Below are 11,840 nucleotides of genomic sequence, written 5' to 3' on the forward strand. Positions count from 1 at the left end.
CTCTGTGCCAAAACCCTCACGGATTTATTCTTCCGGTTCCAACGTCCTCGCTTAAGCCCAAAAAACCGGTCTTAATTTGTTAGGTTGTGGGTTATCCTTATCTATTGTCACTCCTCCCTTAATTTTCTCGATGTGGGATCTTATCACGGTGTCCACACATGGCATGATTACAGATATTATTATGCTTTCAATGTCATACAACTAGTGAGATAACTGTAATTATTTAGCAGGTAATGTCCAATCATGTGGAACCCTCTTAACTTTTCATCAGATCCCACAGGTCTATTTACATGGACTTTGCTTATTAAGGAATCAAGAAATATCTCTAGCCTTCTTCACTTTTCATCAGAGCTTTGTTCCTTTCTTAAAGCTTAGCAGCATCTTTCTTCTGTAATATATAAGTTATATAGCTTTTTGTGTCTCATCCATTTGTTTGTTTTGATTTTCTTTCCCAGCACAGCAACACCAGCACCTCTGCAATCATGGACAGCAAAATCATGAGAGCTGATGTTCATGATGCATCATTTTCTTCCTACCTCAATACTTCAGCAGAGAGTTTTGTGCTTAACTCAGCTCGGCCTCCGGTTAACTTTGAGAAAACCAAGACAAAAGAGGGTGATATCTGTGTCTTTGGAGCTGAGAAGTATTTCAGCGTGAAATTGGACGGTGAGAAGTCGAAAGCTTTGGACATTAACACTCCTACCAAGCATGGAATTACAGAGAAAGTGCAGCTTGGTTCCGGACGAAGAAGCAGGTTGGGAACTCTAAGTGTGACTTCTGAGGCTAGTTTGAATAGCCAACAACCTTCCTTGAGAAACTCATCTCAGGGCCGGCAAAAGAAGGTTAGTCGAAAATGGCTATTAGCCGCTTTTGTGTGCAGCCGATTATGTTCGGATGACAATTCCGTTATTGTCAGTAAAAATGTTCATGAAGGAGCAGTTCGCGGACAAGAATTCATGAAGCAATCAGTCCAAGTTGTTCCTAGTCCTGTCAAGAGGCCCCAACAGAGAATACTTGCAAACATAGAAGAGCATTCTGGGATGCAAAGATTGAATGTTAAAAAGCTGTTGAAAGAAGAAAAAATTGCAGAAGAAGAAGAAGAAGAGCCAGAGGTGTCTGGTTCAAAGATTATAAACAAGGGAGACATACAATGGTATCTGGAGAGGAAGCTGTCTATGTTAACTTGGGATGCCATTCCTAAATCCCAAAATGTGACTACTAGTTCCGCGAGCAGCCATATTTATGCAGACATAGAAAGTGAAGGAAGTTCAGATCTGTTTGAGATAGATAATCTATCCGTGAGTAGAAAACCCCCGTATGATTTGAGCTTTACGACCTCTACTATGACTCCATATTCGCCAAGTGAAAAAAGTGTCGAGTGGAGTGTTGCAACTGCAAGTGCCACAGATTTCTCTGCTGTTTCAGATTACTACAAAATGAAAATGACAGGAAGGCCTGACAGTCCTTGCTTGGCAACAAAAACCGGTGAAGTAGTCGAAACCAAATCATTGCCAGACAGAGGCACAAAGAAGCCACAAAGCAGTGAGAGTTGCAGAAAATTCATAGAACAAGCAAATGAAAAGGAAAATCCCAGCAACAGCAGAATCAAAGAACATATGAACTGATGCCAGTGAAGAAGTCACAGGCTGATAATATGGCGAAGCGCGATGGCCGATGATTGTGGAGAAAACAATGACAGTTGATTGAATTCAAAAGCTGAAAATGTAGCCTAAATGATATGAACTTTCCTTGCCAATTTTTTTTCGAGTGAATAAAAATCAGTTCACTGCTATATCTCTGTTCTTAAAATGCACAACAGTCCACAAACACAAAAGGAGAATGTGGATAACAAAATAGGTTTCTATTTTGGAGAAAGGTTATTAAGATTTTATCCCACTTTCGATCGGCATATTCCAACCGAATGACATATTTCTCACACAACAGAGAACAATATTTGTTGTGTGGTCCGCCTAGTGCTGCTGCTCCACACTCCGATCCCGAACTAACGAGTTTTATAGGACTAAGAACCAATGGCAACAGTCCAAGAAGAATAAAGTTGTGCGTGAAAAGATCAAAAGCAGGCAATATTAGTTTTTAGTGATTGCTTCGTAAATTCTTTAGGTCCAACATCTAATAATTCAAAACCACCAACCCTACGCGATGGAATGTCACGATGTAGATTGCAGAACAAAGAATGAGACTGACACATTGTTTTCAAGGACCACACAGGGTAGGCAACCATTGATGATAGACTTAAATAGTTTTTCTCAAACAGACATATAATTCACTCTTCATAGATATATGGTATTTGAGTGATGTATAACATACATCAAAACAAGCTCAAATAATGCAGGCCATATATATAAGCCCATTCTCCAATGTGGAATCTCGCATCCATCTAACACAATTCATTTTGGTGTAAGTGCAGGTCCACATGTGATGGGGTCCGCATGTGAATGGTGTTAAATAGATCCCGCACTTTATTTTAAGTGCGAGATCCTGCACTAGAGCAGAGCTATATATATATATATATATATATATAATGGAATTCTCCTATGAGATCCTAACTTTTAGGGTTTAAAACATTTTTTTTAAAAAATTTGGAAAAAAATATATATTTGTATTTTGATAAGTTTTACGAATCGAAAGATATATTTTTTATCCGAAACAAAAAACAAATTCAACATAAAAAAGTGCATGATAATTATGAATCGTTGGATATAAAACGAAAAACATTTCATACACTTTTCAGATTGGATTTGATTTTTGTTTTGAACAAAAAATATATCGTTCTAAAAGTCAGGATTTCATTTTAGAATTTGAGAATTCATATATATAGGTATTTGAATGATATGTACAAGTATTCAACAAAAAGATACAGGGATGTAAAACCTTGAGAATGACACTATTTATTGAACAGAAAGGGAAGCATACCTAATAAGTGTAACATTTTGCTTTCATTTACTATTTTGCTTTGTCAATCAAACCTCCAACTTCGCCAAGGTGTTTAGGAGGATTTGAGGGAAGAGCCGGTGCACATGTGTACCGGTCAATGGTCCTATGCAATTTTAGACCGTTAGTTGTAACTTATATCATCCAACGGCTGTCATATTTTATTTATTATTATTATTCTATGACTTAAAATCTTATCCCTCTCAATAACTCATCTCGCTCTCAATTTATTTTGAAAAACATCAAACAATACGGTATTGTTAGAAATCGCTGAATACAGCTGAATGACGTGGTACGTGTTAAGCAACCACTGAATATTTTCTCTCATGGTCCTTTGATAGGGGGTTAGTAATATGAGATGGAAAAGGAACCAAATATGAAAGAAGAGATGAATATTGACAACAAATTGTGCAAGAATCTTAAACACAATCACAACCAATATCCAGTCCGTTAGGAGAGGACAAAGCTCCAATAGATAATATTAACAATGATGTCATGATCTCCTAAACAAAGCCTATAGTTATTTATACTAAATAGACCAAAACAAACTCCTAGAAAGCAGGGAGCAGTTGATGAAAGTGGAAGTGGAACTGCTGCAGTTAATGAAATGGCTTGAGTGGAACTACTGTCATCGTGGGATGATTATAGAGGGACTTGGTCACTTAAAAACTGATCTCCATCTTCAGCATGTTTTCTCCACCTTTTTCGTGAATAAGTACGCGAAGGCGGTTCTGTATCAGTACACCCCCCTTGGAAACTCGCCTTGTCCTCAAGGCGGAAAGATGGAAATTGTCCAGCAAGAAGGTCATAATTCTCCCAGCTAGCTTCTTCGATAGGACGACCTTCCCATTAAACTAACAGCTCCAAAGTATGAACACCTCCCTCTTTGACCCAGCGATGAGCTAACACTTTGGCAGGGATGATATTGATATTCCAGTCAGAAGTAATGGGGAGTGGTGCTAGTGGAGTAGCTGGAACTTGTCCCATAGCCGGACGTAGCAAAGAAACATGAAAGATGGGATGAACTTTGGAAGAAGTAGGAAGTTCTAATTCATAAGCCATTGGACCAACACGTCGAATGATCTTGTAAGGACCAAAAAATTGAGGAGAAATTTTCTCATACCGTCTTTTGGCAAGTGTGTGTTGGCGGTAAGGTTGAACCCGTAAAAAGACAGAATCTCCCACATTGAAACTCAGCTCTCGTCTCTTGGAATCAGCATGTGCTTTCATTCGAGATTGTGCCTTCAAGAGGTTAGCTCTTAAAAGTTTCAGCATATCATCACGAGTAATAAGTTGTTCTTCAAGCTCAGCAATGCGTGTTTCACCCGGAACAAACGGATGAAGAGCTGGTGGATCTCGCCCATAAACAATCTTGAAAGGGGTAGTGCCCGTGGAAGTATGAAATCCTGTATTGAAAGAATACTCTGCCCAAGGAAGAAATTTATGCCAAGCGTGAGGTTGTTCATGTGCAAAACACCGCAAATAGGCTTCCAAACACCGGTTAACCACCTCTGTTTGGCCATCTGATTGAGGGTGATAAGCCGTACCCATACGCAAACGAGTGTTGCTGGACTTAAAAAGTGCTTGCCAGAAAGCACTAAGAAATATGACATCTCTATCCGAAAGAATAGATCTGGGTATGCCATGAAGTCTAACTATTTCCCTGCAAAAAATATCAGCAACAATTTTTGCTGTAAATGGATGAGATAAGGGCAAAAAATGTGAGTATTTGCTGAAGCGATCCACCACCACCAAAATGGTATCAAACCCATGTGATTTTGGGAGGCCAACGATGAAATCAAGTGAAATATCTTCCCATATTCGCTCTGGTAAAGGGAGAGGTTGCAGAAGTCCAGCGGGTGCTAAAGCTTGATATTTGTTCTGTTGACAAGGTAAGCAATTTTGAACAAAGACCTTGACATCATGCTTCATACCGGGTCAGAAAAAATTAGAAGAAATGCGTTTCAGAGTCTTGAAATAACCACCGTGCCCCCCATTCGATGAATCATGAGATTTAGACAAAAGCTTTTGTTTAAGAGGAGTGTTGTCAGGGATTACCAAACGATTCTTGAAGTAAAGCTTTTTATCCACCACCTGAAATTCTAGATAAGTAGTAGAATCTTGGGATAATGAAGCCATTATTTCCCGAGTGTAAGGATCCACTTGAAGAGCTTCCTGCAAATCCATAAAATCCAAAGAAATAGGAAGACCCAAGGCTAAAAAATCAGCATGTTGGGGACGCCTGGAAAGTGCATCTGCCACTATATTCTCTTTTCCAGTCTTGTAAATGATAGAAAAACTAAACGGAAGCAACTTCATAAGAAGCCGCTGCTGTTCATTAGTTGTAACTCGCTGCTCCAATAAAAATTTGAGGCTGTAATGGTCTGTTTTGACAAAGAAGTGGCATCCCAGCAAGTAATGTCGCCATTTCTATAAAGCAAGTACAAGAGCCAGCAATTCCCGATCATAAGTAGATTTCAAGCAATTAGATAAAGAAAATCCCTTACTAAAGTATGCAATCGGGTGATCAGATTGGAGGAGGATTGCGTCGATTCCATCACAAGAAGCTTCGCATTCCACAGTGAATGGTTGACTAAAATCTGGTAGACGCAGAACAGGTACTGTAGTCAAAACTTGCTTGAGAGTGTGAAAGGTTGTTTCAGCCACAGAAGACCAGTGGAAGCCATTTTTTCGGGTAAGACCTGTTAATGGCCTTGCAAGAGCCCCATAATTCTTCATGAACTTGCGGTAAAACCCTCGAAGTTCTTTCACATTAGTTGGTACGGGCCAATCTAGAACTGCTTGAATTTTCTCTGGATCAACTGCAACACCCTGAGCAGAAACCACATGACCCAGGAAGGAGATTTGACTCTAGCCAAACATGCATTTGGAAGCTTTAGCAAAAAATTGGTTATCCTTGAGGAGTTGAAGGGTGACTTGCAAATGGTGAAGGTGTTGTTGGACTGTTTGGCTGTAGACCAGGATGTCATCAAAGAACACCAAGATAAATTGGCGGAGATAGGGTCGGAAAAGGTCATTCATGGCAGATTGGAAGGTTGAAAGAGCATTGGTGAGGCCGAACGGCATGACAACAAACTCGTAATGGCCAGAATGGGTTCGAAAGGCAGTTTTGGAAATGTCAATAGGGTTGACACGTATTTGGTGATAACCGGACCTCAAATCAATTTTGGAAAAAATAGTGGCACCATGTAATTCATCAAGAAGCTCATCAATGTTGGGTATGGGGTATTTATCAGGGATGGTAATCTGATTTAATCTTCGGTAATCAACACACATACGCCAAGAGTTATCTTTTTTCTTGACAAGAAGGACTGGACTGGCAAAAGGGCTGGTACTAGGGCGAGCAAAACCAGATCGTAATAATCCAGAAACTTGATTTTCAATTTCAGATTTTTGAAAATAAGGATATCTATAAGGTCTGATGTTTGGGGGTTTTGAATTTGGTAGTAATGGTATATTGTGGGCATGGGACCGAAAGGGTGGAAGGGTATTGGGTTCCTGAAAGATAGATCCAAAAGTGTTAAGTAAATTGCGAATTTCAGAGTGTTGGTTAGCATTAGTACCTGAGATGTTGTTCTCTATTGAAAAATATTGAAAGCTGGCTTCAGCCTGTGTTTTGTGAGGGACCCCTTGGAGCTTATATTTCTTGCCTTTCAAATGAAAAATGAGGAACATTTCATTCCAATTGGCTTGTACCGTATTTAAGGAGGCAAGCCATTTGATACCCAGAACCAAATCAGCACCACCAATTGCGAACGGGTAGTAGTCTTGGGTAATTGTCAGCCCAGGAAGCTCTACCGATACTTCTTGACAAAGGCGATTGCATTTAATCACTTCACCGTTACCAATTTGAACTCCGAAAGGAGGAATAATTTGGACAGGCAGCCCGACTTCTTCCACAATCTTCTCCGTAATGAAATTATATGTGGATCCGCTATCAATCAAAATAAGAACTTGGCGCCCTTGAACAGTACCCAGAAGCTTCATTGTGGTGCCTGATGATTTACCCAGAATGGCATGGAAAGAAATCTCAGCCAAATCTGCCATTGATGGGTCATCATTAACAACGTTCTCATCTTCTTCGGCCGGTAGTTCGCTGTCCGTGAGCTCCATTAGCGAGAAGCTCGTTGGTTTGCATCTATGTCCAGGAGCAAATTTCTCGTTACACCTGAAACAGAGACCTTTGGCCATTCGCTCCTGTTTTTCAGCTTGCCAAGAGCGGGTTTACTGGGGTTGGGTTGTCGTTGGGGTGGCTGTGAAATTGCTGCGTGAATTGTTGTGAGGTAGAAGAGCTCGCGTGGATGAGGATTGGGGTAATGTATTGGGGCGGCTGGATGTGGTCCAATTGGGCCCTCTGGTGCTCCGATTTGGGCCTAGTTTGGTCTCAAATTCAAGGGCCAAACTCATAGCCTTGTAGACTGTCCTGGGCTTATGGATTCTAACATCAGCCTTTAGCTCCTCCTTTAAGCCATTTAAAAACACACCCAGTAAGCAATGTTCTGGCCAATTTGTAACTCGTGAAGATCTCTTGGCAAATTCTTGACGGTATTCTTGCACAGACCCAGTTTGCCGTATATTGCAAAGATATTCATCAGGATTTTGGAACTCTGTCGGACCAAAGCTTTCGTGCAAACTGTTGACAAGCTCCTCCCAGTATAGCAAGGTTCGTTCACGATTAACCCAAGCAAATAAATCAAGGGCATCACCTTCAAGATACATGGCGGCGATGTCGACTTTAAGATCCTCCGGAGTCTGATAATAACGAAAATATTTTTCGACTTTCAGGATCCAACCTCGTGGATCACCACCGTCATACTTTGGAAATTCCATTTTCGTATGAGGACACCGGGAAGGACTTTTAAACCACCAAGGATTGTCCATGTCGTCATCCTCTACTTCTGACCAGGTTGTTCTACCCTTCTCATGTGGTCCCATGGGAATTTCTTTGGACTTTCCTTTGCTAGAGACACGAGTACTGGTTTCTGCATGAGGGGCCCCACTAAATTGGGATTTGAGGGCTGTGACTTCGGCTGCAAGAGAGTCTATGGTGTTTAATTTGGAAGCGATGGCTGATAATTGTTGGGCAATGGAATCAGAATTTGGGATGGCTGGTGGGTCGGTGTTTGGGTTTACTGGGTCATTTTGCAGGTTAGAAGATCTGGTGTTAACCATGATGGATCGACTGCTCCGATACCAAAATGATAGGGGCTAGTAATATGAGATGGAAAAGGAACCAAATCTTAAAGAAGAGATGAATATTGTCAACAAATTGTGCAAGAATCTTAAACACAATCACAACCAATAACCATTCCATTAGGAGAGGACAAAGCTCCAATAGATAATATTAACAATGATATTATGATCTCCTAAACAAAGCCTATAGTTATTTATACTAAATAGACAAAAACAAACTCCTAGAAAGCATGGAACAGTTGATGAAAGTGGAAGTGGAACTGCTGCAGTTAATGAAATGGCTTGAGTGGAACTACTGTCATCGTGGGATGATTATGGAGGGACTTGGTCACTTAAAAACTGATCTCCATCTTCAACATGTTTTCCCCACCTTTTTCGTGAATAAGTACGTAAAGGCGGTTCTGTATCATCCCTGTTAGAAATGTTTGTATCATACATGTGCATTGTATATAGGGGCGGAGCCACATGGGGACCAGGGGTGCCCAGGCCCCCTAGATTTTGAACAAATAATTAGTACTTATATATATTTGTACTTACATAATTTGATTATTGATCATTGGTTTAGTGGCAAAGCAAGCTTCCTTTTATTGTGTAGATCCAAGTTCGAATCTGGCCTCAAGCATTTGGTTGTTTTTTTTTTAAAACCTATTCTTCTCCTTTTAAGTTTTTACCAGCATTTCTTTCTTGGGGATTGAGGTCCAAGGACTGAGGAGCAGATGAGGTAGGAGATTTTGTAAATACTTGTCTCTATGAGTGTCATGATATTTTTGTTTTTCATTTTAATTTTACCATATAATCAATGAGAAATTAATTAATTTTTCAATAAATAACACTAAAAAAATATTACATTCCTGTAGGAAACAAGAAGTGTTAGTGAAAACAATATTACATTGCTGGGATGAAGTAAGTATGTAAGTATGCAAACTGAGAGAAAATTAAAAGTAAAAGAAGGAACACATAAAACGTTCTCAAGAGTGACCGTAGGATAGAGAATGACAAATCCAATAAGTGTAATAGGATGTTGTTCCCCATTTCGTTCAAAAGTTTCTTATAGGTAGTTAAAATGGAAGAATAACAAACAATGTGGTCTGAAACACCACTAACAATGATCCAAGAAGATGAGGTAAAAGATTTAAATTTATTAAAAGGCAAAGACGATGCTAAAATACCTAAGACAGCTGAGACGGATTACATATGATATGCCAAAGAAGAACTACCTGCAAAAGAAGATGTAGAACCTAAATTTCCCATTGGAAGCTGCAATTTTAGGAAGGCCATGAGATGTTGAGTTTGCTCCTTTGAAAGTTTTGAAACTGATAAATTATCCGAGGAATTTTCATCCACAGTGGCTTGTGTATTGTTGACCAAAGAACTAAAATCATTAGATAAATAATTTTTTTGCTGTCGTGGATGATTGGAAGGAAAACCATGCAACTTTTGGCAGCGATCAATTAAGTGCCTAATCCGATTGCACTGTGTGCAAACAAGATTAGAATTATGGACAGAAAAGACTTTGGTTCCAAACCTCCCACGATCTCCAAGGGAACCTTAGCCATTTGACCTTACTGCCAAAGGAACAGAATCAACATATGTAAATGTAACAACAAACTTACTGCCAAAGGAACATAATCAACATATGTAATGTAACAACTGGTCCCAGAATAGAGTTTTGCCGTTCAGTATCAAGCACCATAGACAAAATTCAAAACTATATTATTGGTGGAAAAGGATCTAAGCCAAGTAATTGGCGGAGCTCTTGAGAAAACGAGTCATTCAATAAGAAGTGATATCTGACCCCTCATTACAGGTGCTCTTAGATTTTCCATCAATCCATTTTCCTTCAACTCTCTTCTGATTGCCTTTGTTGCGTCCGCGTTTTCTAAACCTAGCCATTAACTGTCACAATAAACAAATGTCAATGAGGTTGGAAATTACCAATAAAACATTTTTAATGTAAGCAGTGAGCTGTTCAATAAGAAGTTGGTCAAATATAGTGAAGGATACATAGCAAGAAGAGTATCACGCAAGTACACTCTTTTTTTTTTAACATGGTAACCATATACACAACTACTTCTAGTGATTGTCAGTTTCAACATTCCCAAACGTTGTTACGCATGTGTACAAGCTAATTCAAAGGCTATACATTTAACAGTAACATAGCTCGTAGTGAGTGGATTATCACATATAGTAACTGTTATAGACTGAGGGCAAATCATCATTAATTCACAACTTTGACAGCAGCTTAATATCCATGTTTTTGTCAATCGCAGAATCCCCATAATCCGGTCCACATAACATACATTTTACACCCGCTAAATTAATTAAAAAATATCTAGTAATCAATATACATATCACAGTAACCATATAATCTTGTCAGTGAATGATCAAAACTCAAGAGAATTTTACAAAAAGAAAAAAACTACTGTCCATACAGAGTGAGCATCAATTGTCTGTATAAAAAGACAAAAACAACAAAACAGACCGTTGAGACCAACTAGGACAACTTCCTCGAAAAATAAAATCATAAAAAAGTTGAAAATTGAAAAAATGTCAACTTTGAAAAGTATTGTGAATATGACAACAAAGAGTAGCATCGAGGGCCAAAAACAAAAGGGAAGGAATAAAACAACTCTGATTCTTCCGTAAATTAGTCGAGTGAACAAGATCAATTATTGAATAAGCAATCGCAAACTCAAAGTTCAATATTATAGTGACTGGAAGGTGGAGTACTCATTCATCAATTGTTTTTGTAAGGTGGGGAGTCATTCAAAGAAAACCCTAAACAGAGGGAGATTCAAAAAATATTCATTCGAATTCATATATGATAAGAACCTACATGTCTACGTGGCAATAAAGGGGTTAAGTCGGTTTACAATTGCTATGTTAGCTGTAACAGAACTAGTTTTTGGGAGTTATGAATGATACTGAAGTTTGTTCTTGACGTGTTCTCTATGTTAGTTCCTCTGTATTCTTCTTCTTTCATTTCCATATCTTGTTGGATTTAGGTTAGAAAGGGGTTTATCAATTGGTATCGGAGCTCTCTTGATCCTGATTGGAACCTACTGTTCCCTTCTCGTGCAAGCCGCCGCATCATTTTATTCACAATGTGCTTATGATCGAATCAAAGTTCGATTGATCTGATGATCGAATCAAAGTTCGATTCATTTTGCAAAGAGTTACAACGCGATCTGGCACGCCAGAAGAATCATGCTCCAAGTTTTCTTGAAGACGGTCATGATCCAGGTCTACTTCTTGAGCAGCGTCGACAAAAGGCAGATGATCCAGAGCATGAACTCACTTCGTCCATGAGTGGTTCTGTTCTTCCATTTGTGGCTAGGGTTGATAAAGCTGGTAGTAGTATATCATTGTTCTCGACTGGTTTAGACTCGGGAAAACCAGAGGTTGAGAAAGAATTCAAGAGAATTTTACAAAAAGAAAAAAACTATTGTCCATACAGAGTGAGCATCAATTGTCTGTATAAAATGACAAAAACAACAAGGATCCAAATTATGTATGAGCAGTGGCTACCATCCACAGAGTGATGGACAGACCGAAGTAGTTAACTGATGCTTGGAGACTTACCTCAGATGCTTTGCTGGTTCCCAGCCTAGGAAATGGGTGCAGTCGCTGCCATGGGCAGAGTGGAGCTACAACACAGCCTTTCATACATCAAC

At 39.3% G+C, this 11,840-nt stretch overlaps 1 protein-coding gene across 1 annotated transcript; it reads left to right on the forward strand.

The window, feature by feature from the left end:
- The first annotated feature begins 365 nt into the window (after positions 1–365).
- On the forward strand, positions 366–1,792 carry LOC119981470 (protein PHYTOCHROME KINASE SUBSTRATE 3-like). Its single transcript, XM_038824600.1, has one exon. The coding sequence runs from the start codon at positions 483–485 to the stop codon at positions 1,623–1,625; it is 1,143 nt and encodes a 380-aa protein (XP_038680528.1). The 5' UTR covers positions 366–482; the 3' UTR covers positions 1,626–1,792.
- Positions 1,793–11,840: the final 10,048 nt, after the last annotated feature.

This window comes from Tripterygium wilfordii, chromosome 16 (genome assembly GCF_013401445.1).
Source record: "Tripterygium wilfordii isolate XIE 37 chromosome 16, ASM1340144v1, whole genome shotgun sequence".
Taxonomy (NCBI): domain Eukaryota; kingdom Viridiplantae; phylum Streptophyta; class Magnoliopsida; order Celastrales; family Celastraceae; genus Tripterygium; species Tripterygium wilfordii.

Coding starts and splice junctions, on each gene's coding strand:
- LOC119981470 (XM_038824600.1), top strand. CDS start 483: ATGGACAGCAAAATCATGAGAGCTGATGTTCATGATGCATCATTTTCT.